The sequence below is a fragment of the Lutjanus erythropterus genome, chromosome 2 (assembly GCF_056507025.1).
Source record: "Lutjanus erythropterus isolate fLutEry1 chromosome 2, fLutEry1.hap2, whole genome shotgun sequence".
NCBI classification, from domain to species: domain Eukaryota; kingdom Metazoa; phylum Chordata; class Actinopteri; order Lutjaniformes; family Lutjanidae; genus Lutjanus; species Lutjanus erythropterus.
In genome coordinates, this window is record NC_139318.1 from 25,041,092 (window position 1) to 25,065,088 (window position 23,997).

The 23,997-nt window shown below is 38.9% G+C and overlaps 4 protein-coding genes across 6 annotated transcripts in view; 2 read left to right on the forward strand and 2 right to left on the reverse strand.

Moving 5' to 3' along the window:
* Positions 1-761: 761 nt before the first annotated feature.
* Positions 762-5,493, reverse strand: mrpl20 (mitochondrial ribosomal protein L20). Of its 2 annotated transcripts, XM_084734272.1 has the most exons (5): positions 5,358-5,493; positions 4,919-5,026; positions 4,558-4,668; positions 2,212-2,289; positions 762-1,986 (listed from the first exon to the last, which is right to left on the reverse strand). In XM_084734272.1, the coding sequence occupies exons 2-5, from the start codon at positions 5,003-5,005 to the stop codon at positions 1,813-1,815; spliced, it is 450 nt and encodes a 149-aa protein (XP_084590398.1). In that variant the 5' UTR covers positions 5,006-5,026; positions 5,358-5,493; the 3' UTR covers positions 762-1,812. The 2 variants fall into 2 exon arrangements, with proteins under 2 accessions (XP_084590398.1, XP_084590391.1); XM_084734265.1 differs by lacking the exon at positions 5,358-5,493 and having other exon boundaries at positions 4,919-5,132.
* sdhb (succinate dehydrogenase complex, subunit B, iron sulfur (Ip)) lies at positions 5,381-11,161 on the forward strand. Its single transcript, XM_084734253.1, has 8 exons — positions 5,381-5,513; positions 6,982-7,115; positions 7,805-7,890; positions 8,218-8,354; positions 8,910-9,026; positions 9,125-9,226; positions 10,310-10,432; positions 10,582-11,161. Exons 1-8 carry the CDS (start codon positions 5,442-5,444, stop codon positions 10,660-10,662), a joined length of 852 nt encoding a protein of 283 aa, XP_084590379.1. The 5' UTR covers positions 5,381-5,441; the 3' UTR covers positions 10,663-11,161.
* Positions 11,162-13,671: 2,510 nt separating this feature from the next.
* On the forward strand, positions 13,672-22,266 carry mfap2 (microfibril associated protein 2). The gene is given in 9 exon segments (XM_084734282.1): positions 13,672-13,823; positions 15,579-15,640; positions 18,441-18,488; positions 18,899-18,925; positions 19,010-19,123; positions 19,203-19,244; positions 19,327-19,414; positions 21,194-21,267; positions 21,410-22,266. Coding segments are annotated over 8 exon segments (528 nt in total). The 5' UTR covers positions 13,672-13,823; positions 15,579-15,609; the 3' UTR covers positions 21,514-22,266.
* Positions 22,267-22,821: 555 nt separating this feature from the next.
* crocc (ciliary rootlet coiled-coil, rootletin) overlaps positions 22,822-23,997 on the reverse strand; it is a 30,374-nt gene continuing 29,198 nt past the window's right edge. For both annotated transcript variants that reach the window (XM_084734302.1, XM_084734294.1), the window contains exon 37: positions 22,822-23,723. In XM_084734302.1, the coding sequence (XP_084590428.1) occupies positions 23,637-23,723 (87 nt within the window). In that variant the 3' untranslated portion in view covers positions 22,822-23,636. The remainder of the gene's footprint in view (positions 23,724-23,997) is intronic.

Genomic DNA, 23,997 nt, shown 5'->3' on the forward strand with positions numbered 1-23,997 from the left:
TAGGATTCAGAGGCGAGCACATGATTTTCTTTTGGTTGCATCAGGCTGTGTCTGGATTTCTGAATCAGAGGTCATTGACATTCACGTGGTGTGTCCTTTGCATGTCTGTTTCCAGGAAGGTGTATTCTAATGGAAATAAATTTTGAACTGTTAACTGTCAAACCTTGGTCAAATACCACTGGTTAATCTCTCTATATTTTTTATTTTATTTTATTTTACTTTTGTTGTTTTTTAACCCCCCCCCCCTATTTTTTTATGGAGCATGTCAGCCAAAGTTTTTTCACACGATTGTACATGTATAACCACTAGACATCTCGAATCTCAATTGAGTGTAACCCAGCTTAATTGTTTTATTTTATTTGTAATATTGAGATCTACGATTCCTTTATGTCCATTTTTGTCCTTTGAAATGTAGGGGTCCTTAAGATTCCACTCATTCACAGCCAGCACATCCATTATGTTGGTCTTAATACAGAAAGATTCAAATATGAATTCCAAATTCCCATTCCCACAGTCCATCGTTCCATTGTAGAAATTATCTGCACTATTTCTGTCCATACCTGATTAATATACTACAATATGTGATATTGTGCATAGCAATATCAGGCTATAAGAGAACACAATTGTAGGGAAATAGCAGCCTAGTAGTCCCCAAATCTCATCCTTACAATGGCAATGTTTTTCAATACAGAGAATCAAGACAGAGCAACAAAGTATGTATCAAAATGTTTAATGAACTCAGAGGAGAATCTCACCACAACAAATGGCAAAATATATATTTACACCGAGACAAAAGTCTTTACATGATAAATTCTTGAGGTCACTCTTCCTTACAAACCCCCAAAAACTCACAATCCAACTGCACTTGAATCATAACTTAACAAAAGGATGCATACAGTATGATACACACAGGGAGGGCTGTGGACATTGATAATCACATCCTCTATCATGACACTGGAGGTAATCAGGAGGGCCGCACATCTCGGGCACATGTGATAGAGATGATGGATTGAAAACGATGAATGGAGCAGAAGCAGGTATGTAGACTAACAATTGCTATGCTGTTTAGTGTCAGCTGCCATCTTGGATCATGATTATGTTCTTGTGACTTTAGAGTACAAAAATACTGTTCAAATTTTCTTTACTCGAGATGGTTCACCTGAAAAGAATCTACAAGAGTATAGAAGCATTGCCTATTGCTGTCAAGGGCCTTAAGAGTAGGAAAAGGCATGTAAATTTATTATATCTCTTTTCGTAGATGCACTTTGAACAACACAATCTCACACAGGGTGCAGGTTGGCACAGTGAGTAGAGAAACTCTCCTTCAAGGTCACCGACCAAGGCTCTGCAGAAGAAATCTTCTATCCTGCTGGAGTGTCCTTGAGCAAAGGAGCAAGACATTACATCCCTCTCTACTTCAGGGACGTTGCTCTGTTTGAAATCTCCCTAAAAAAAAAGAACGATTCTTCTTTTACACCAAAGACCAGTGTGGGGCTAATCCATGTGAGACTGCATTACCCATGTAGACTTGTTTATACATGGCGCAGGCAAGAGACAGAGATCTGATCATCCAGTGACCAGACTCTGGTGTCAAAATGGGTCATTAAACATGAGGCAACTCTGGCATAGTGATCAATAAGTATCATGAAAATTTACTAAATTGTAATTAAATAGAAAATACTTGAAGTGACAACTGTAAAGCAAGGAGTTGTGTGTCTATCTGATTGATCCTTTTGTGAACATCTCCAGAATCCAAGACCACTGTTCTTTAAACCACATAACAATTGGAAATCTGCAACTCCATCAAGTCCTTTACTGTAGTAAAACAACACGGGAGAAAACACCAGCCGGCTCTTTGCCGTCACCCAATGCTGCCCGGAAACCTTCCTGTTGTCGAGCCCGTGCCAGCTTTGCAAGTGAGAGGAAAGACCGAGGTTCTGTGATGGCCAGATCACTGATTACATGCCGGTTGAGCTGAACACTGGTCTGTGTGGAAGAAGACAGGAAATACGTTACATACAGACGGAGTGAACCAACAGCATAAAGAATGTACAGAGTCAAGTCATTTTTTAAAAATGTGTATATAGTGCCAAATCATAAGAGAAGTTATCTCAGGGCACTTTTCATATAAAGCAGATGTAGACCGTACTCCTGATAATATTTACCCAATAAGAGGGCTGGTACAATACTGTCTCATACAACACAACTGACCTTGGTGAGGTTGTGCATAAGCTGGGGATACTTCATGCCATGCTCTCGTGATGCTGCTGCAATGCGTGTGATCCAGAGCTGAAGAAATGAGAGCACAACAAATATAAGAAATGACAAGCTCAAGTTCTGGTTTAAGATTAAAGGACCAGTGTGTAGGATTTAGTGACATCTAGTGGTGAGCTTGCAAATTATAGACACTTCTCCACATTCTCTTTCTCCTTCTTCGTCTTGTGACATCAGATCGGATATCTCTCCAGTCTTCCTTAATCTTGATTGAGGGAAGTGTTCAAATTAGGGTTAGTTTATCCCTTTCCAAACTTGTAGGAGAGGCTTTGATGGCTGTAAAACTCATGAAAATTGTGTTCGGTTTGTCCGTTCTGAGCTACTGTAGAAACATGACACAACAATGGCGCAACACGGCCTTCTCTGTGGAAGAGGACTTGTGTCCTTACTAGATATAAACAGCTCATTCTAAGGTAACAAAAACACAACGATTCTTATTTTCAGGTGATTATACTCTAATGAAAACATACTAAGAAATACAATATTCAATTTCTGCCATATTCTGTGTATTGATGCCCATAAATCTTGCACACCAGACCTTTAAATATTATATATACTAAATTATATTTTTAAAGGAGCAACATTCTAATACTGTAAATGATTAATACGCCCATCTGAAACTGGACAGATAAATTTTAGTAAGCTGTAACACACACCGAAGGGGTGGTTCCTGACTTTTCTGACTTGTGGCTCCATAAAATGAACCAGTGTCTACTGGTGATCACCAATCACAGGTTAATACCACAGTGTGGACATGCTTGGTGAGAAGTTCAGCCAAATAATGTTTTTATCATTCTCTTTTCGTTTCATTTGAGGCATTTTAGAGTCCATAAAAGGTGAAAATATCCAGTATTTATTGTTAAAAAAAAATAAACTAGAGAGGAGTCTGAAAAATCAACATATGGTATTATGCAAGAAATACAATCCGTCTTATAGCATCCCTTTAATCATCTTGTGACTCTTCACATTTATGCTGAGACACTAGTAAACTTCATCAGCTGCTCTTGGATGCCAGACAATCAACATAATTAATCAGCTGATGCCTGCATTCACAAGGCTGATTAACAAGCAGGCAGCTTTTCAGTGTAGCTGCTGTTGAACAATGTTTGCACCCCCCCTTTGTGAGTTTTGGGAAGGTGGTGAAAGATTAGGTTTGGAGCCCTGTAATACAACCTCATGCATCCTGCTCTACACACTGGCTAAATTGTCTTTCCTAATGTCTACACATTTCTCCCATTATAAATGACAACAAATCCAACCTATATCTGTTACTGACAAGTATTAAATATATATTTAGTTATAACATATTGAATAATGACATTGTTTCTGACATACTGAACCTTCTCTCCCTTAAATACTAGTCATTTTCTGTAATCCACAGTATAACTCAATGTATTTTTCTATCTCATTAATTAATGGAAATTCCACTTAAAACATCATGTTGCTGGGTGGATTAAGCATGTATATTAGATTGTAATGTGCATGGAATATTATAATTATACATGACTTTTCTTCATTTTTATAATGGCATTATACAGCGACCGCCCTGTTCTCTAAATATCAGTGTCTGCAAATGAAAAACCCTTATTGATCAACCACAATTTGATATGTTTTGTATTTGTGCAAGGTCTGGGCAATATATATATATATATATCAATATTACATTAATATCATGATATGAGACTAGATATCATCTTTGATGTTGAATATCAAAATTCTTACTGTGTTAATATTTTGTGAAAGCACCAATAGTCAGCCCTACATTGTTGCAAAATCGATAACAAGGTATTTGATAAAAAATTGTGTGATAACTGATTCTGTTCATATCGCCCAGTCTTACTCTAAAATCAACAAATGTTTGCATATATTTTAGAACAAATGTTTTGTCTATATCACAATGTTTATTGAATATTGTGGAATAACCTAAAAATATCGAGATATTATTAATATGCAATATTGTCCAGCCCTAATTAGTGCACGTTTTGATATATACTGTATGTAAACAGAACTCCTTACAAAGTAGTATTGATTCTGAATATCTCGGTGAAATAAATAAAATTTAATTGGTTTGGTAAAATACGATGCCTCCACTAGTCTTTAAGACCTTTCTTGTGAGGCTTTGTCCTTGTACTGAGTAAGGTAGTCTGGATTACACAGCAGTTTTTCGGCTATTACAAATTAAATATCATTGATAAATCTCAGACTGTATCGTACGTGTGTGTGTGTGTGTGTGTGTGTGTGTGGTATTGGAGGACGTGTATTTGATGAGTATTTGTCTCCTACCGTCCTCATGTTTCGTTTCTTCAGCCTCCGGGCTTTAGTGGCGTAGACGAAAGCTCTCCTGACGGCCCTCACAGCCAGACTGTAGCAGCGGTTCTTCCTACCTCTGAAGTGCTGGAGGAGGAACAGATAGGGAGGATGATTTAATCAAAACGAGCATCATTACTGCCCTTAATATTAGATTAGGATGATGAGGCAGCTTTCTAACCGGATCAAGCAGCATAGGTCACCTCTCAACAGCAGAAAACATGAGCAAATGACTTACTAAATAGATTTCAGATTTCAGTGTCGCACTAATTTCAACATTAAAGATATGTCACAACATTTAGACCCCTAATCATCCAGGAAATAGTCGTGGCCTTACCCGTGCATGTTTGAGAACTTCTTGGACTTTCCAGTATCTGTCAGGGCCCCGGCTCCTGATCCAACAAGACAGCGACAGGAACACCATGTCTGTCCTCCAGCTAAACTACTGCACCACGAAAAGAACAAAAAATATTAATTAAATGACCTTAATCCAGCTCCAAATGTAAAGAGACTTGACGTTATGTCAGTTCGAGTCAACACGCCGGATCACGACTGACACAAGCGTACTGGGTTCGTTCGATTTAACAACCGGGGCATCCAGTATCCGCGTGCTCTCTGCTCCGCCCGGGGGTCTTGTTTAGAAGGAACAATTTAGTTTGTTTTCAACACAATATGGTAAACTAGTTTTATGCAACATAACAACTGCGGTCACAGGTCAAGAACACCATACAAACTCAAACTTGTGTGTATTTCTAAAGCCGGAAGAAGTCGGTTACCAAATCAATCGCTCCCAACAAAGCTGCGACGCAGCCGCGGTGGATGCTGGGACAGCAGGCAGTGGAGGTCAGAGGAACTCCAAAATGTCGGTTGCAAGTTTCACGTCCTTGAGCCGCTGTGGTGTTTTGGCTTTCCGCTCCCCCGCAGGACTGGTGGTATGTTGAAATTGAGTCAGTAGAATAAGTGAACCGTTAGAATGAGCCGGGGTTGTTTGATACAGTCTCCGACAGGAAGGATCTATTGCTTTACACTACTAACGTCACAACACAGAACACTGTCCGTTTTGACAGCGGCGGGCTCCGTCTATGTCCTGACGTCCAGGTTACGTAGGGTCGTAAAGGAACTCTTGTTTTGCGAAACTCGCGAGATTTATAGGCGTTGTTCATCACTGTTAGATTTTGCGAACTAATTGTGTGATATATTATTACTAGGCGGTGGCTATACCATGTGTATGTTTGGTTTAGGGACAGAACATGTTTGGTTTGGTTTAATGAAAGGTCATGGTTTGAGTTAAAATGACCACTCTCGCGAGATTTTTCGCGGGTCTAGGGTTCCTTTTAGACACGATCGTTACGTAGTCCAGCTACTTGCTACTAATTAGCTAGCCTTTGCTATCTACTGTATTAGAATGGCTTATTACTAACTTGTAGTGATTGGTGTGTGTTGATCTTAATATGTACACGATAGGAAAGCCCAGTAAACATTGAACGCAGCAGGAAACGTGTTAAAATGACTTGTAAACATTGTTGTGCTAGTTATAGCATAATAAAGCAACCTGGCACCTTTTAGGCACGAAATTCATTAGAAACAACAGACAAAACTGATGGTTTTCTAGTTTAACCCTGTGTAACAATCATGGTATGTTTAGCTAATCATTTCACTGCAATTCTTCATGAGATCATGAGTAGTGGCCAATAAACATACATCTTTTTTGATGCTTTAATTAAATAAAATAACTCTAACTAATACATAAATAATATTATTAATAACGATACAAATAATAATAGTAAATAACTCTAACATGAGAAGAATTGTGATTTGTGATTAATAAATAGGCACATTTATATATCTATACAGATGAATAACTTGAAATTAAATAGAAGAAACGAAAGAAATAGACTTGCAGTTTAAAAAAAAAAAAGTAAGAACTATATAAAAGTGTGCATATATGTTACTGCCTATACTGGGCAGCAAGATGTACTGTGTCTCCTGCCCCTCAGAGTGTTTTTGATTTTTAGAGGTCATTAAGCTCTTTGAAATCTGGATTAAATAATTGAAACTATTAAAGTAAATGTTCTTTATTTCATTGAATGTTTCACATGTCAGGAAGAAGTGCATCTCTGTTTTGTGTATTTGCTTTACAATTGCCAGTTTGTGGTCACTGAGCCTGTGCCATGTTAGGAATTTTTACTGTGTACACAGGAATGAATGTTAGGATCAAATGGCAGTACACTATCCAATTTAGGAAGACAACTGAGAAAAATCAAAAGGAAGACTTAAATAAATGTTATTATTTTTAGCATCTAAATGTGCAGACACATTTTTCTTAGACAAAATGTCCGGTAGTGTGTAATGAAAGTGCCAAAATAACCATATCTTTTCTCCCTTCATCCCTGCTGTCAGGCGGTGCGGTATGCCCAAACAGCAGCGGCTCCAGCAGCTCAACCCAGAATAAAGAAGTTCCAGGTGTACAGATGGGACCCAGACACTCCAGGAGACAAACCCCGCATGCAGACCTACGAAATCGACCTCAACACGTAGGTGTTACAGCTTTCTTCTCTGCCATGAGGAAACCCAGTAGCTGCTGCAGTGCATCTGTGTTTTCACTCATAAGCTACCTAAATATGAAAATAATAACACACAATAAGGTCTCCTGATATCCAACAATGATGGGTGTTGTGTTATTGCATTTATGTCATGGTCACTTGTTAAATAAAACATGGGAATTCATTTAAAATAATTGACACCTGGCAGAAACAACAATTATCTGTGGCATTTGTGAATAAATATTTAACTTTTATTACGAAGAGGTGCAGTGAGGAGCTCTTTGTCAGGTTAAGTATTAATACTCATCAGTGTTGATAATGCTCACCTGCACTGGTGGAGGCTTATTGCTTAGTGAAGTTCAAAGCACGTGTAAATAGAGGGCATTATTAACGAACTGAGAACAGCCTTCAGGTAGATTTAACTCAGATGGATCTGACAGCTTGGCATATTTCCAGTTCTCTTCCTTCATCTGATCCTCTAATCAGCTTGGGGACACTCTCAAGTCAATTCTGCCAACATGACAGTGCACCCTAAAGAGTCCACACTGACTCAAAAATGCTCTTTAGCCATGAAACCTGTCAGGATTTGGTCAAGTCAAAGACATCAAAGATGTCCTCTTTTAAACTTTCATGTCTTGACATCCTGGACTCACTGTTTGGTTTTGTTTCTCTTCATGTAGTTGTGGTCCAATGGTTCTTGATGCTCTGATCAAGATCAAAAATGAGATGGACTCCACCCTGACCTTCCGCCGCTCCTGCAGAGAAGGTCAGTAACATGGAGGCTGGAGTGTGAGAATAATTTCCAACTTTGTAACTCTCCAGACCTGGATTTTCTCTGTAGATGCATTTTCTTTTTAAGTTCATTAATGTTATTAGTTTGTGTCGACTACAGATCGTTTAACCATGAAAGATAGTACTGCACAATCTCCTCTTTTTTCACCAAAATTACTCTTTTTATTTGCTCTTCCAACAAAAATATCTGTTATTATGCTACAAGAATAATCTACTCACATCAAGTACTGTGGTGTTTGTCTTTTGATTGTCTTTTCTCATAAATGTAATTAAAATATTTTATTATTTTGCTTAAATGCAGGTATTTGTGGATCCTGTGCGATGAATATTAATGGAGGAAACACTCTTGCCTGCCTCAACAAGATTGACACTAACATTAGCAAGCCGACTAAGATTTACCCTCTGCCACACATGTATGTGGTGAAGGACCTGGTACCTGTGAGTAAATATCCACCTTCAGTTTCCATTTCTGTGCCAAATATGGATGCACAAATATGAATATATTATTCAGTCTAACATTAATCAATGAAGCTAGAACATGGTAGTGAAGAGTTTTCAGTCGTTTAATCAGCACTTAATACTTTTCTGGAAAATATAGTCATGATAAATTTGGTATCTGTGGAACAAATGTAAGTATTTATGTAGCTGCTGGGGTAGAACATAATAATTTCAACCTCTTTTGATTTATAAATTTGATTCATAAACAATGCCACACTTGATACAACTGGCAAGATGTCACATATTCGATAGAGAACATCAAAGTGATATCAGGTCACCACTTTCCACAACTTTCCTCACATTCCTGGCCTTTTGTGAATCAAGTTAATCTCACACACACACACACACACACACACACACACACACACACACACACACACACACACACACACACACACACACTGTTATCAGATGCATCAGGTTATTTTTTAAATCAAGTCTTATACTGACACGGGTTTACTGACTGGATTCTTAATTTAACAATTGTGTCTGCAGGACATGAGTAACTTCTACGCTCAGTACAAGTCTATTGAGCCGTACCTGAAGAAGAAGGACGAGTCAAAGGAAGGGAAGGAGCAGTACCTGCAGACTGTGGAGGACAGACAGAAACTGGTACACCACTGCTTTGATTTTAGTAAAACATTGAAATTGCTAGTGTTTACAGTCACATGCCAATAAATACCCTCTCTTTCTTTTTTTCTCCTGTGTAGGACGGGCTGTATGAATGTATCCTGTGCGCCTGCTGCAGTACGAGCTGCCCCAGTTACTGGTGGAACGGAGACAAATACCTCGGGCCTGCTGTGCTGATGCAAGTGTGTGTCTTTGCATATAAACATTCAGGGATCACTAATTAAATGCTGAATCTGCACAAAAATATAACCACACAAATGAAGAGATTATGGCAGGGATCATCTACTTCATTTGTCCAAGAGTCAGGATGTTTCTAAACAGAAAATGTGGGGGGAATACTTTCAAAAAGAGGCCTGAGTATTAGCCAATTATTGTTTATCATCTCGCATTCTTACAAATATTAATGTTATTTTTATTGTTCGATGTCAGTGTGAACACACAAACCTATAATGGTAACTAGATATATAAGTAGAAAATACTCTTAGACCTCTGTAAAGCAGGCAGTTTACTGAGGAGTGCTGGTTAAAATTTGTAATTTTGATGCACTCCTGGTTGGCAGGAAGCATCAATCAAGTTAAGTACAATTACTTGATACGATTATGCAGTTGCGTGATTATTGTGACACCTCTAGTGACTGGTAGCAAAAGTGAATTTGTTTTTATACTACAGATTGCAGAATTTCGGTGGCAGCAAAACAAACAAATTGATATTTTAATAAAGAATTCAGGCAATAATTGGACTTTTTCCATCCCTTAGTGAGCAACTGTTGTCTGATTTTATGTTGAACATTGCATGAATCTTAACAGTAGAGCATAGTGAAAGGATTTTTTTACCTGGCTGGAAAGTTCGAGGTGTGCAGCCTGTTGCCTGTAGCTCTTCAGGTAACAGCTCACTCTGGCTGCTCCTTCTTTCTTTACTTTCTACAATCTTTCACACTGATCCGCTGCAAAAAAAAAATGCCAGAAAGGACTGTTGTCGTGTTTTGTAGACACATTTTTAATGAATGATAAGGGTAAGAGCCAAGTTCACTGACAAATGCATCGTATTTCCTGTGAACTGAAACTTAAAAATAAAAGTCAGCTGCAGTAGGAAATGTATGGCTTACATTAGCAGTAACTTAGTACATTATTTTGCTCTGAGAATTTCACCAGTTTATAATACTACAGTTCTTTAAATATTGGGCTAAATGGGAATTCTGGGTGGGCTGGATGTGGCCTGCAAGCTCCCAGTTGATGATCACCGAGTTATATTCTGTTGCCTCTCAGGCGTATCGTTGGATGATCGACTCCCGAGACGAGTTCACAGAGGAGCGTCTGTCCAAGCTGCAGGATCCGTTCTCCCTCTACCGCTGCCACACTATCATGAACTGCACCAAGACCTGCCCTAAGGTAACCGTATGCACACCACGGCTTATGCTGTGTATATCTTGTGTCCAAATACAGACAACATTGGTGTATGAGAGCATCTTTTTGTCCGTTTCTTTTAAATATGTCAAAATAATTCTCACTGCTCTTCAACTCTCTCCACCTCCTCTTAGGGTCTGAACCCAGGGAAGGCGATAGCAGAGATCAAGAAGATGATGGCCACGTACAAGGAGAAGAAGGCCGCTGCAGTCTAAACCCTCAGCTGTCCTCTCGTACAGCCTTTTCCCTCCATGATTATTAAATGATATATTGATTAAAAAATGCTTATTAAGGTCTGAAGGGCCAGAACACCTGTCAGCTCCACCAGCACCACACCCTGTAGACTCCAAAGCCAGATGTAATGGAAGTGAGTGGGTGTGAGTGTGTGTGGTTGGAGGACTTGGTGTTACACAAACGCACATGTACAGTATGAATGCAGGAGAGTGAGTGTGTGCCTGAGTCTTATATGTATCATAACAGAGGTATTTATCTCCTATTCTTCTGTGTGTATGTTTGTGCACTTGGGAGATGTGATGCTGCATATTTAAAATTAAGTAAAACAGGTGACTTTGTCTTCCGTGTAACCGTTTTTATAGCTTGTTGCTCTTCAGTTTAGCAGCTGCTTCACATTCGTACAGTCTCTATGTTCCCTCAGATCTTCCAACATACCAACAACAGTTATTGTTTTAATGGAAAATAAATAGTTTAAATGCCTCCAGCTGTTTTCATCGGTTATTATTTGTTGTCACTGATGTTGCTTTGACCACATACCTTCTCCTATAATACACATCCACAGCAGTCAGCTGTTGGTGTCCTCTAGATGTCACTATTGTGCAGAGTGTGACCTGTACATGAGTTCAACCATCAGCTGTTTCTTACTGGGTTTTCTTCAAGGCTCAAAGGCAAATACTACGAATGCAAAAGTCTTTGTAAACGGTGAAGCTCGCATTGATTAATTGGAACAAACGAGATGTTGACTCATACATTATATTGTAAAGTGTGGTGGGATCTCATTTTGAGTCCTTGCCATTTTAACAAATTGTCTAAACAGTAGAAGTTAAATATCATCTAGGGATTATCTGAACAGATTTATCCTGTATAAACATTTAAAACTGACCAGACTCCAGCACAGGGAGGTTACAGTGTGATTTGATATGTTTTCAGGCTACAATAGTGAACTTATCAATCACTTGACAACAATGAATTGCCAACTATTCTGATAATTGATTAGTCATTTTAAGTATTCAAGTCCCTTTTTTAAGTAAAAAAATGTCCAAATTCTGTGATTTCATCTTCTCAGATGTGAAGATTTTCTGGGTTCTTTAGTCGTCCATGGAAGTAATTGAAAATATAGAAATATCAAATCAATGGAAACACAAAACAAAAATGATAAATGTGAGATTAACAAATACCTACATGTAATGACAATAACATTAATATAAGTTAGTGTAGTTAAATATGTGGTTTGACGCTGACAGGCATGGCAGCAAGAAAAAGGCCCAGTATGCAAATTTCAAGCAGTTTGGCTCATCACATAAGTTTTAACTATACAAAGTGTGTGACAGAGGAAGACTGTTAGAATTTGATGATAGTTATTTGATAGAGAATTGACTGGGTTTTCTTAAAGGATGCAAATGATTTTTATGTCTGGTGAAAAATCTGTTAAACATTACAGGTATGGTATTGTATTTAGATTAGTTTACACATCTCAGCTCTTAAAACAAAGAGCGACAGGTTGGTTTTCATGAAGGTCAGTTGGCAGTAATGGAAGAAGTATTCAAGTCATTTGTAAAGTTTTAAGTAAAGTTAAGTTTAGTAGCTGTTAAATAAAGGGATTGAAGTGAAAAGTAGATTTTTCTTTCTGAAATGTTGTAAAATACAAGTATAATGTTGCAAAAGATGATAATACTCAAGTAGCCTAAAGTACAAGTAGGCCTACCTCAAATTTGTTTTTAAATACGATACTCCTGTAGGCTAAATGCAGCTATGGAAGAAGTAGTCAGGTTTTTACTTAAAGGGATAGTTCACCCAAAAATGAAAATTCAGTCATTATGTACTCGCCCTCTCACAGACTGAAGGTCAGGTTTAGTTATTTAGTCCACAAAACACTGCTGGAGTTTCACAGAAAAACAGTGTTGCAGAAACAACGGAAGACAAAGGTGACCAGTATTTGAATGTAAAAAACCAACCAAAAAAAAAAAAAACACCCAAAAATGTGTCACGCCACACACACACAGCTCAGACGGTGTGCATGAGTGAATGTGGCTCCAAGCTTAAGGATCTACAGTTAAGATTTAGTCTAAAAACATGTTTTAAATAATATCTTTCAAGTCAACCAGGCATGTTCGGGCTTAAGGAGACTTGGATTACATTAGACAAGCAATATGGAGGCATTTTATGTTTATTTTTCGGTTGTTTTTTTATGTTTGAAAACTGGTCACCATTCACTTCCATTGTTTGGGAGATTCTGCGACGCTGTTTTCCTGTTAAACTCCAGCAGTGTTTTGTGAACTTAAAAAACTAAACCTGACCTTCAATCGGCATGAGGGTGAGAAGATAATGACTGAATTTTCATTTGGGGATGAACTATCACTTTAACTAAGTAAGTAAATATCTCTTTAAATAAAAGTATCAATACTACAATGTAAAAAATACTGTTACAGGTCCTGTATTTAAAATCTTACTTAAAGAAAAATATACCTAAAGTACCAATGTAGCACAAGTTAAAATACTCATTATATAGAGTGGTCCTTAGATTATTATTAGTGATGTTGCAGCCGGTAAAGGATAATTTCAACTATTTACTGTCAAGCATCTTAATCCAGATTATACATCATGTTTTATTAGTTTATTTATATTTTATATGAATAATCTGAATGTGCAAAGTAACTAGAAACTAATGTCCAATCGATGTAGAGGAGTAAAACAATATTGTAGTGGAATCGATGTATAGAAGAGCATACAATGAAAATATTCAAGTCAAGTACAAATACTACAAAGTACAGTACTTGAGTAAATGTCCTTATTTACACTGGTTAACCTGTGGTTAAATGTGGCTCAGCCTACTTTCTACCACTTGGTTACTTGGTCACACAGTAACCACCATCACCGACAAATGTCTGGTACTGCTGGTCCTCTGTGGTAAATGACCACAACATGATCTGACCAGGTATCAGTGTGGGGATGATCCAGGTCTGGTGTTGTTGCGGGTCGGTGCTGGGACCTGGGACCTGGGACCGGGGGCTGGAGGCTGGGACTGGCCGTGGAGGAGGAGACTACAGATGCGGGGTGGTACAATGTGGCGCTGCGAAGTCCTCCTGCACTCAGAGGACGCATGAGAGCTGAGGATAGTCGGAGCAAACTGAATCAAAGTTAGGTAAGAAACCACGGAAACATTTTTTCTGTTTGCATTTTTTAGTTTTTGGTTAAGTTGCACATACTTTTATTGTTTTTATTTTACGCACACGTTGGCTCAGTTAGATAAAAAGATCTATGGAGGAAAAATGAGGTGATTGTGCACAGATTGCATGCAACCTGGACCGTGATTCAAAGGCATTCAGTCCTCCTAAGTGTTTGTCAGTCTGTTCATTGTAGTCAGAATACTTGTGGATAATTTGGTTGTATGTTAATGGCTGTGGAGAGCTGACATGTGGTCCCGTGTTTTCACTGGAGAGAAGAAGGAGGAGGGACTTCACAGCACTGCACAGCCTGCAGTAATGGCACTACAATGGAGGGATAGTGCCAAGAGGGAAAACATACCAAAAAAAAAAAGAAAAGAAAAAAAGAAAGAGGCTGGGGGTCGATGAGGGCACATGGAAAGATGATTTTCTACTCCTATTTATTTATTTGTCATAAAAACAAGAGGCGTAAAATAGATGACTGCAGTGCACCAACTGTTGCTGTCCTCAGAAACTCTTACTAATGAGTGTATGTGTGTTTACATGCATGTGTGTGTGTGTGTGTGTGTGTGTGTGTGTTGGTGGGGGGGGGGTAGGGTCTCTAGCTGGGAAGGGAAGGACTCAATTGGGGAGAGGGGGGCTAATCGCTCCCAGATGTGTGCTGTGAAAACATATGGTTTCCGATAGCCACTGTGATGCACACGAAGAATGTGTGTGTGTGTGTGTGTGTGTGTGTGTGTGTGTGTGTGTTTGTGTACCAGTATAACACACACAGATTTATTGATACACATGCAGAGCTTGTGCAAACAGTGATTCAATCACATGTTTTGCGTCCAGTGTGGCCTCATTAAAATCTACATGTAGCCACACACAGTGAAAGAGCTCTGCAGTCCAGTGAAGGATGTGTTAAAAAAGCCCAAATTAAGTGCCTCATGTTGTGTGTATGAAATAGCCTACAGTGCAGCAGCAATGGAGGAGGAGCGATCATACTTTCCACAAAGTGGAAAAGTAGTTTAGTGAGTGTTACAGGAAGCTAAGGTAATGGATTTTACTGTATGTAACACATCCAAAAATTCATTGACATCTCAACAAAATTAATAGTGTGGTTTCCTAGTTGGTGACGCTGTCAGTGTTCATGTTTTTCTGTCCAGATGTCATTTCCACTCAACCTGAGAGGCTCTATTTGCTTGGTGGAGTGAAGAAGAAGAAAGAAAAGTGGGGAAAGAGGAGGAGGAGGAGGAGGAGGAGGAGGAGGGGGGAAGGGTTCGAGGAAATGACCAGTGAGGGCGACAGAAGGGAAATGAAGGATGTGGAGACAGACGGAGAGGAGGAGGGAGGGAGAGAGAAAGAGAGAGGTGGGTGGGGTTGAGGGGTCCTCTGTTTCTTTTCCTGGAATGCAGCCCCGAGACTGTCTGCTGCAGCGCGGACGAAAAGTAGGAAAACAGAGAGATTGTTCTTAGGAAGACAGACGCGCCACATTCTTGCTGTCAAGAGTTTTCTCCCACTCTCTTTCTGTTTGGGGGCCAGTGGAGGGGGAGGTGGGGGGGTTGGGTGAGGGCAAAGAGAGGGGAGAGCAGTGGGGGGTTGGTTGGAAAGGTGACAGAGGGCATGGGGAAAGTAGAGGAGAGGAGAGATCAGGAGAGCAGACGAATATCTAGCACAAAGCACTGTATTTATCCCCCTCATGTTGGTCTGTTTTGATTGTTGATCCTCTCTGCTCATCTGCCCTCCAGTGTTCAAGTCAGTCTACCTCCCAGAGTGACCATGAGAGTCCTCCTGCTAATCTGCATGCCAGGTAACTGCACCATATTCCTCTTCAGGTCTTCTGACAAGTTTGTGTCAGATCTTAAAGGGAAAGTTCAGCCCTGTATTTACCTGTACTGCTGTTTATCCATCCAGATAGTTTTGGTGGGAGCTGCTGTGTTTTGCAGATGTCGGCCAAAGAGATGTCTGTCGTCTCTCTAATATAATTGAACTAGATGGCACTCAGTTTGTGGTGCTCAAAGCTCCAAAAAATACATTTGAAAAACTCAACAGCAGTGTCTCTTTCCAGAAATCTTGACCTGGTTTCTCAAAATGATACTCCTTGTTATGAGCAGTTTCACGCAGGAACTACTTTCTTTCTACGGTAGAAAAAAGTTATATATCAATGCAATCAAAGTTAAAGGAATAGTTTGACATTTTGGGAAATGCATAAATACTAATTTATGGCCCCTTTACATAAGGAATTTAATGTTATAGAGAGGATGTAACTGCTACAGCTCACATACTTCCATGCCATTGGTACGGCTGTTGAAAGTTCACCACTCAAAGTCAAAAGTTACCTTAAAGAAGAAGAAGAGTAAAAAGTTTCTGAGAACAACAAACCTGGTGATGCTGGAGGAGGTGGTAATAATATAGCTCTTGAGAAAAAGGCAAAAGCGGAGACAGTGATGGTCTTTGTGACCATTAAATACCTTGCAACATGAGAACAGAGGATTTTTTTCACTAACTAATTGATAAAGAATGTCATTTCGAATACTTTTAAAAGACTTTTAAATCCTAATGTGTTCCTTGTGTCATGTGGTCTGTTGGCTACACTGGCACACTGCCTCCCCTCAACTTCTAGTGGTACTGCTCCATTTTAGTCATAAGCTTTCAGAAAACACACACAGATACAGAAGAAATTGACACAGAGTCTGTATGCATATTTAATGTTTAGCATAATTGAGCCTTAAGCTGAAAAGATTGATACCACTCTGATGCCTATACGATAAATATGAAGCTACACCCAGCAGTTAGCCAACTTGGCTGAGCATAAAGACTTGAAATGGTAGGAAACAGCTATCCTGCCAACAAGAAGAAGAAAATCTACCTACCTGTACCTTTAAAGCTCAGTATTCATTTATTTCATCCGTTCAAAAGGGTCCAAACGGATGAATAGTGGTTTTGTTGGAGGTGCCGCTGTAGGTACCAGACCTCCATTTACAGATGACATAACGTTATGATTGGCTGTATGTTAGAAAGCACACAGATGCTGTGTACAGTCAAGCAGAACTAATGGTACAAAGCGTATGTAATTTAAGTGCTGTAACGTTAATTTGAAATGGCTGAGAAATTGATATTGTAAAGGACTGTTTTCTTTAATGTTCTTTTTGCTGGCTAGTTAACATTACGTTGGCTAAAACACTAAGACCACAGAGAACTCTCGATCAAATATTATGTTAATAAAACTAATGATCAAAGCTGTTACACATTTGGTGCCCATGCCAGTACTGAGTTAGCTTAGCATGAAGGCTGGAATCAGTAGGAAACAGCTAGCTTGGCTCTGGTCAAAGGTAACAAAATCTCCATACCAGCACCTCTATATCTCACTAATGAACATGTTATATTTCATTTATTTCATCTGTACAAAAACCAAAGTATCCAAAATGATGCTTTATGGTTTTCCTCGAGTCTTGTCACCACGGTGAGGTTGCCAGGCAACCAGTGGAGACTCAAGGAAGATTTTTTTTGCAATTATTTTTTTGACTAACTTAACCATTATTATTTTAATTGCAGTTATAAGTGAAATTACTGAGTCAGTTTTCTGACATCATGGCTCTTCTACACGTGGTGTTGCAACATGTTTTAGCATTTTTCCATTATCCCAGTACCAGGCCCAGTGCCAGGAACTGCTGAACAGTTGTCCTGTAAATTATAGCTGTTTCCAAGTAAGTCTTTATTCAAGTCAGCTTCCCGACTTTTCTCTTCTTGTGCAATACCACGGCACTATGCTTTATCACTTACTATTATCTTAATTTTTACAAGTTATATAGTGTTGATTGAACAACAACTGTAGGCTAAAATAGGATCTAACTATTGTGATGCAAATATATATTTCTCTTGTTTTATTTTTTAGAAACACAGTATTCCAAAAAAGATTATGCCAAGTGATATTTTTGTATATTTAGTGTGCATGTTGATCTATCCTGAGATGTGTTGTGCAGCAGGTCTTAATTTGGTGGTTTTGCATCTAAGTCACTTTGTGTAACTTTTGCTAACTGTTTGCTAACCAGAGGTAACAGTTACAGGATATGTATGCTAACATTAGCTAACAATAGTTACAGTAACTGGTCATACCAGACCAAGTGAGGCGGAATAAATATAATCACTTGAATTAAGAATTGTTGTGTTTTTGTTACCTTAAAATGAGCCATTTATATCAGCGGGTGAGGTCCCTCTTCCATGAGGTCCACCATGTTGCACCACCATGTTTCTACACTTGTCCTGAATGGACAAACCAAACACTGGCTTTCACGTTTTGCATGACTTTCATGGCCACCGATGGTTCTCCTACATACGTGGAAGCATCCTACACACTGGTCCTTTAAAATTCACACTGGTCTGGATCTTGCTTTGTGTGTGTTGTGAAAGTTTTAAATCGAAATTTCTGCCTTTCTGCCAAAAGTAAGAGTAGGATTGCAAATGTTAAAGAATACCTAAAAAGTACTACTCCACGATTAAACAACTCAGTTGCAGTATTCAAGTACTTGTAATTACTAACACTCCGCCCTTTCATTTCACTCACCAGTCCATCTTTGTGTGTGTACTTTCTTGTTGTGAAATGTCAACAGTTCTGCTGCTCGCCCAGGCCCAGTACCAGGAACCGTTTCCTTTTTTGGGTGAGTTCATTAAGAGAATATTGGCCTTGATTGTTCCAGCTCAGCATCAGTTTATATCAGAGCTCTGCACATCTGTTAACAATTTCTCATTGTCCTCTGATGTGTCACCTAGCCTGGAGGAGTTCTCTCTCCTCCTCCGACTGTTATTTACCTCCCGCATAGCAACTGTTGTCACAGTGTAAATAGCACTTTGACCACTCTGCATGTTATTATTTGTAAACATCTTGCGTATGAAGTCATGCATTACCCCCTCTCAGACTGCTCATTTTGTTCAGTTTTGGTGTGCAGATGGTTCATTAAATATGCTGCAGTGCTTTGTGTGTGTGTGTGTGTGTGTTTGACAGTAATTGGTTTCACAATGTTGATGTCATGAAACAGTTTTCTCTCCTGCTTATTTTATGGCTTCACAGAGGACTATGGGCCAGATTATTTTCCAGGTAAAGCATTTTCAGCTTCACAAAAATGTTCCTTTCATATTTAAATGTCAGTGTAGTTTATAATATCATCTCTTTCTTGTTTAGAGAGTCCAGACTCTGACAATCCTGACTCTCTTCCTGGAACCTACCAGCAGCAGGTTCGACTCGAGCCAGTGGTCCGTCCAGAAAAGTCAGGTACATCTGCCGAATCCTCCTCGTGTCTGAGTCATGATATTTAAGGGTAGATTGCACTGTGTCTAGCGCTCATTTGTAAATCTGTTTTCCATGTGGATATTAGAGTCTGAGTTGGAGACGGAGCCCACAGAGCCTGGCCCTCTTGGTAAGAAAACCTTTCAGAAAGACAGACAATCAGCTGTTTAGTTTGAGTGGAGAAATGATCTTGCTGTGTGTTTGATTTCCAGATTGCAGAGAGGAGCAGTATCCCTGCACCAGACTCTACTCTGTCCATAAGCCATGCAAGCAGTGTCTGAACAGCCTCTGCTTCTACAGGTGCGCACCGCAGGGCATGAAATTACTTTAAATGAGCAGCCCTCAATGAAAACCCAGTCATTATCTCAAAGTTAGAACCTCTCTGAAGTTTGTTGGACAAACAAACTGAGTTACTTGCTGTGACTACATCTTGGTCATTCAAATAGTCAATTGCATCTTCTCTAAGTTCGTACCATATAATCTGAGTGTGAGAGTACAAACCGAGAGCTCAAAAGTCAGCATTCAGCGTTTACCTAAATCAGGGTGTAAGTAGGGTCTTTAAAAATCTTAAATCCAATAATCTGAAATATAAAAAAAAATAAATAGGAAAAGCCTTAATTGCTGTGTGTTGTTTATGCCTATAATGCATCATAAGCTTATTCATAGGACATTATAATGCATTTATAAGGCTTTATAAATTCTATAAATGTTTCACATCACAACATATACCATATACCTCCATAGCATCATACAAGTGCTAATAACCTTATACAGAGCTCACAAAGTACTTAAAGTGCTGTGTAACACTGTTGTCACTTTGGCGGGGTGGTATAAAGCATTATGAATGCTTAACTTATAAATGTCCACCATTTATAATACTTACTAAACCTTGTTATGTGTTGTCATGCATGACTACAAACATTTCTTAAGCATTTTATAAAGCCTTATAAATGTGTCTTAATGTTGGAAAGACATGGAAAGACTAAAACCAACAAGACATTGTATCATTACTTCCACACTTCTCTGCCCTGTCTGTGGCACCACTGGTCCTACTGAAGATGTAAATCTTTGAAAACACATCACCAATGTATTCTTATTTTTTTTAAAGGGTCAGCTCTTTCCTAAAACAGCTATCACTCAAACATGAGAAAATAGTATATTTCTGGGGACTATTTTTGGCTGCTGATTAATACACACTTGGTGTGCTAGGGAGTTTTTACAGCATACACAGTGTGTATATATATATATACAGCGTGTCTAAATAACTAATAGGTACAACATGTTTTGGAATTGGTCCACCACAACATAATCCTTGGGGGCAAATATGCCAGTGAAAACACTAAAAGTGCTCGATTTTGCCACCGACGTGCTCAGATAGTTTTTATTCTGTGTGTCTGCCAACATTATGGAAAGGATCCCTACAAAGAAGCCTTTTCAAACAGCACCTTGAGGAGGGGAACTGAAGACATTATATCACTCTATTCAAATCCACCAGACTCCTTTGACAAAATCAGTCATTTTACCCCACAGAACACAGGACTTGCTACCTACTACCTCCGCCTCGATTGGTTGGTTTGTATATGTCATTATGTGACTTTGGTGTGACGCATTAGCTCTAACAAGTTAAAAAGTCTGTCTAAAGGTCTGTCTCTGCAGGGATCCATTCCTAAATGTAATTAAAGGATTATGTTGGAGACATTGCAGCCAATTTCATGACTGCTGACTGCGGCAATCAGCTGGACCAATTCCAAATCTAGTCATTTTAGACCCTAAAATCTGTTAAAAAAATAAATAAAAAATAGGGCCCAGGTTAAAAAAAATTTAACAGCTAACTGCTTTAAGTTTCTGAACAACAATGGAGCTCTTTGAGACACAGGAATAAACTATATCAGGCTTTGGTTACACAGACATTAATTGTTCATCAAGTCATTATTGGTTTTGATCATTGGATTTATTCTTGAAGTTAAGTTTTGACTGATATGAAGATGACTGTTTCGATTTTGTGGGTGAACTACCCCTTTAACTGGCACCGCAGTGTTTTAGCCTCACTTCTGACCTCTCCATGTGTTTCTCATTAAGTTTGCGACGGGTGTACGTCATCAACAAGGAGGTTTGCGTGAGGACTGTGTGTGCACATGAAGAGCTGATTAGAGGTGGGTTCACTGCACTCTATTTGTGTATTTTTGTGTGTTTGTATACTGAGACTTGTTATTTAAACTCTGTGTGTGTGTGTGTGTGTGTGTGTGTGTGTGTGTGTGTGTGTGTGTGTGTGTGTGTGTGTGTGTGTGTTTTCAGCGGACCTGTGTCGTGATCAGTTCTCTCGCTGCGGCGTGGCAGCACTGAGCGGCCAGTGTTCATCACTAGGAGGAAGCTGCGGGAAAAGCTGTGGTGGCTGCTGATTGAGTACAGAGATCAGGGACGCTACCTGCCCAGATACTGCCGCTTCTTCTTCTACCACTCATCCACGTCCTCTCACTCTGTCCTCCTCCTCCTTTTTTCTCCTCCCAGTTTCTCCTCACGTTTAACTCTCCCTTCCTTCATACAACCCATGTGCCAAAAGCACTTCTGCAAGTCTTTTGTCCGGTTAATCTTTGTCTTTCCACATGTATGTCTGCTCAGTAGATCCTGTGTGTATGGATTAATATACTCCAAAGAACATTGATGATTGTATAAATCACTGGTGCTATAAAATCATCACACTGGTGCTATAAAAACTATTAGAGATGCACATAAAACATCTTTTTTTTTTTTGGCATATTGTACCGTATTAATCTCATGCTTTGTGTTTGTTGATATGTTACTGTACTTGTGTTGAAAAGCAGTCATTGTCATGATGATCAACTTATCAATGGTGGCCCACCGTGCACTGACATCAGACAAAACTAATCAATAATATCCAGCCGCCAGCAGTCTCATTGTTGAAGATCATGAGATGTGTGAAGAAGAAACAGGTGGTGAGTGACCTCAGTTTTTGTACTACTGCCACCTGGATCTGTGCTTAGCAACCAAGCAGCGAGCTTATATAAATATATTCCAGTGGCAACAAGTGCTTTCAAAAGGCATCTCACAAACGGCCTCTGTACTACTGCTTTGTAAAACTGTCACTATAAAGACTGAGAATAAAAAAAAAAAAAACCTTTTTTTTTACTACAGCTGTTCGGTGTGTGATTGAGTCAAACATGAGTCATCATTACTGTAATGTAATCTGAGGCTGCAGCTCAGTCGGTGCTGCTGAAAGGTATTTATGAACGACATGAATTATGGTGCACACAGTGAGTTTATTCTCCTGCAAACATGTGGCCTCCATGTGTTCTGTCCAAGTCATATAGCTGCTATTAATCGTCAGTCTATCAGCGTAAAAAGTATGTACACCTAGTAAAACTACTATTAACTAATAAAAACAAAACATAAATATCATCATACTTCTATGGAAACCAATGTCCACCGGTAAAAGAAAAATAATATCCCCATGGTAAGTCATAATTATGAGATTAAAAACGTGACATTATGAGATAAAATAGAAATTACGAGATACAATGTTGTAATTATAAAGTCATAATTATGAGATGAAATATTTGGCTTTTTATCTCAATTTTTAAATTTTTTCCTCAATTTTATTTTTTTTTTATATTGGCAACATTTTTTATCTCATACTTTTGACTTTGTAGCTCATAATTTGGATTTTTTTATCTCATAATTTCTCTCATAATCACAACTTTTTGTCCCATATATTCAACTTTTTATCTCACAATTTCACCTTTATCGCATAATTATGACATTTTACCTCATAATTTTGACTTTTTTTCTCATTATTATGACTTAGTATGGGTATATCTTTTCTTTTACCAGTAGAAATGGGCTTCCATACACTGCAGTACTCCACTGTTATAAAACTGTGTCTATAAGTCACATAATCAGTAAAATCTGCATCTGTCTCTGAGAGAACATACAGTGCAGCTCCTTCATTAAGCTCATTTCGTTTGTTTCCTGGCACTCGCACACAGTGAAGACCTTCCTTTCCTTCTCTGAGTGTCTTCAACTGTTAATATAAATGTGGAGGAATCGAGGCCAAACTGCACAACTGGCAGATTTTCGTTCCTGCACTACGTCCAGATTCTGTCTGGAGGGGAATCCTGCGGTGATTTGGGTTTCTTCTTGAATAGGAGCAGGAAGTTTGGGAAGATGTTGAGCAAGGATCAAGTACAGATGGCTGCCAGTAATCAGCAGGCTGCTGGCGTTTTCAGCGCAGCTGCTGAATCACATCGCTGTGCTCCCTTGAGGGCCTGTCATTGAGTTAAAGTGTTCTTCACTGTACAAAACGTCAATAAAACCCCATCAGAATGACAGTGGTGTCCATTTCAGTGTCACAAAGTGAAACAAATCATATTGTAAACAGTAGAGTTAGACTATTAACAGTTTAGGAATGTTTCTGTGATTAAATATTGCTTTCAAACATTGATGAGTGGATTTTCCCTGGATTACAATGTGTGGTGTGCTGGTGCTTCTGGTTTTAAGATGCTTCTCAGTTCCCTGCCGACAATAAGGAGGATGGAAGAGACGGTTGCCGCCGTTTCATCTCTTGCTGCAGCTGCTCCTTCAGCGTGGACACCTGCAGTGATACAGTAGGAGTCAAAGCACAGTCTTAACATTTTTAATTTTTTAATTTTTCCTTAAGGGACCCCTTTTCTATCATTGAGTAAACTGACAGACTCTGACTAAATTACATATTTTAGGGAAATTTCATATTATATTTTCAATGCATAACAATAACAGTACAGAACAACTGATAAACTGAACAATTAATCCAAATAGTGAATACAATAACTACAGCTATTAACTTAACTGTTTGTGTAAAATTATGAATTCTGAGGAGATTTTTTTCC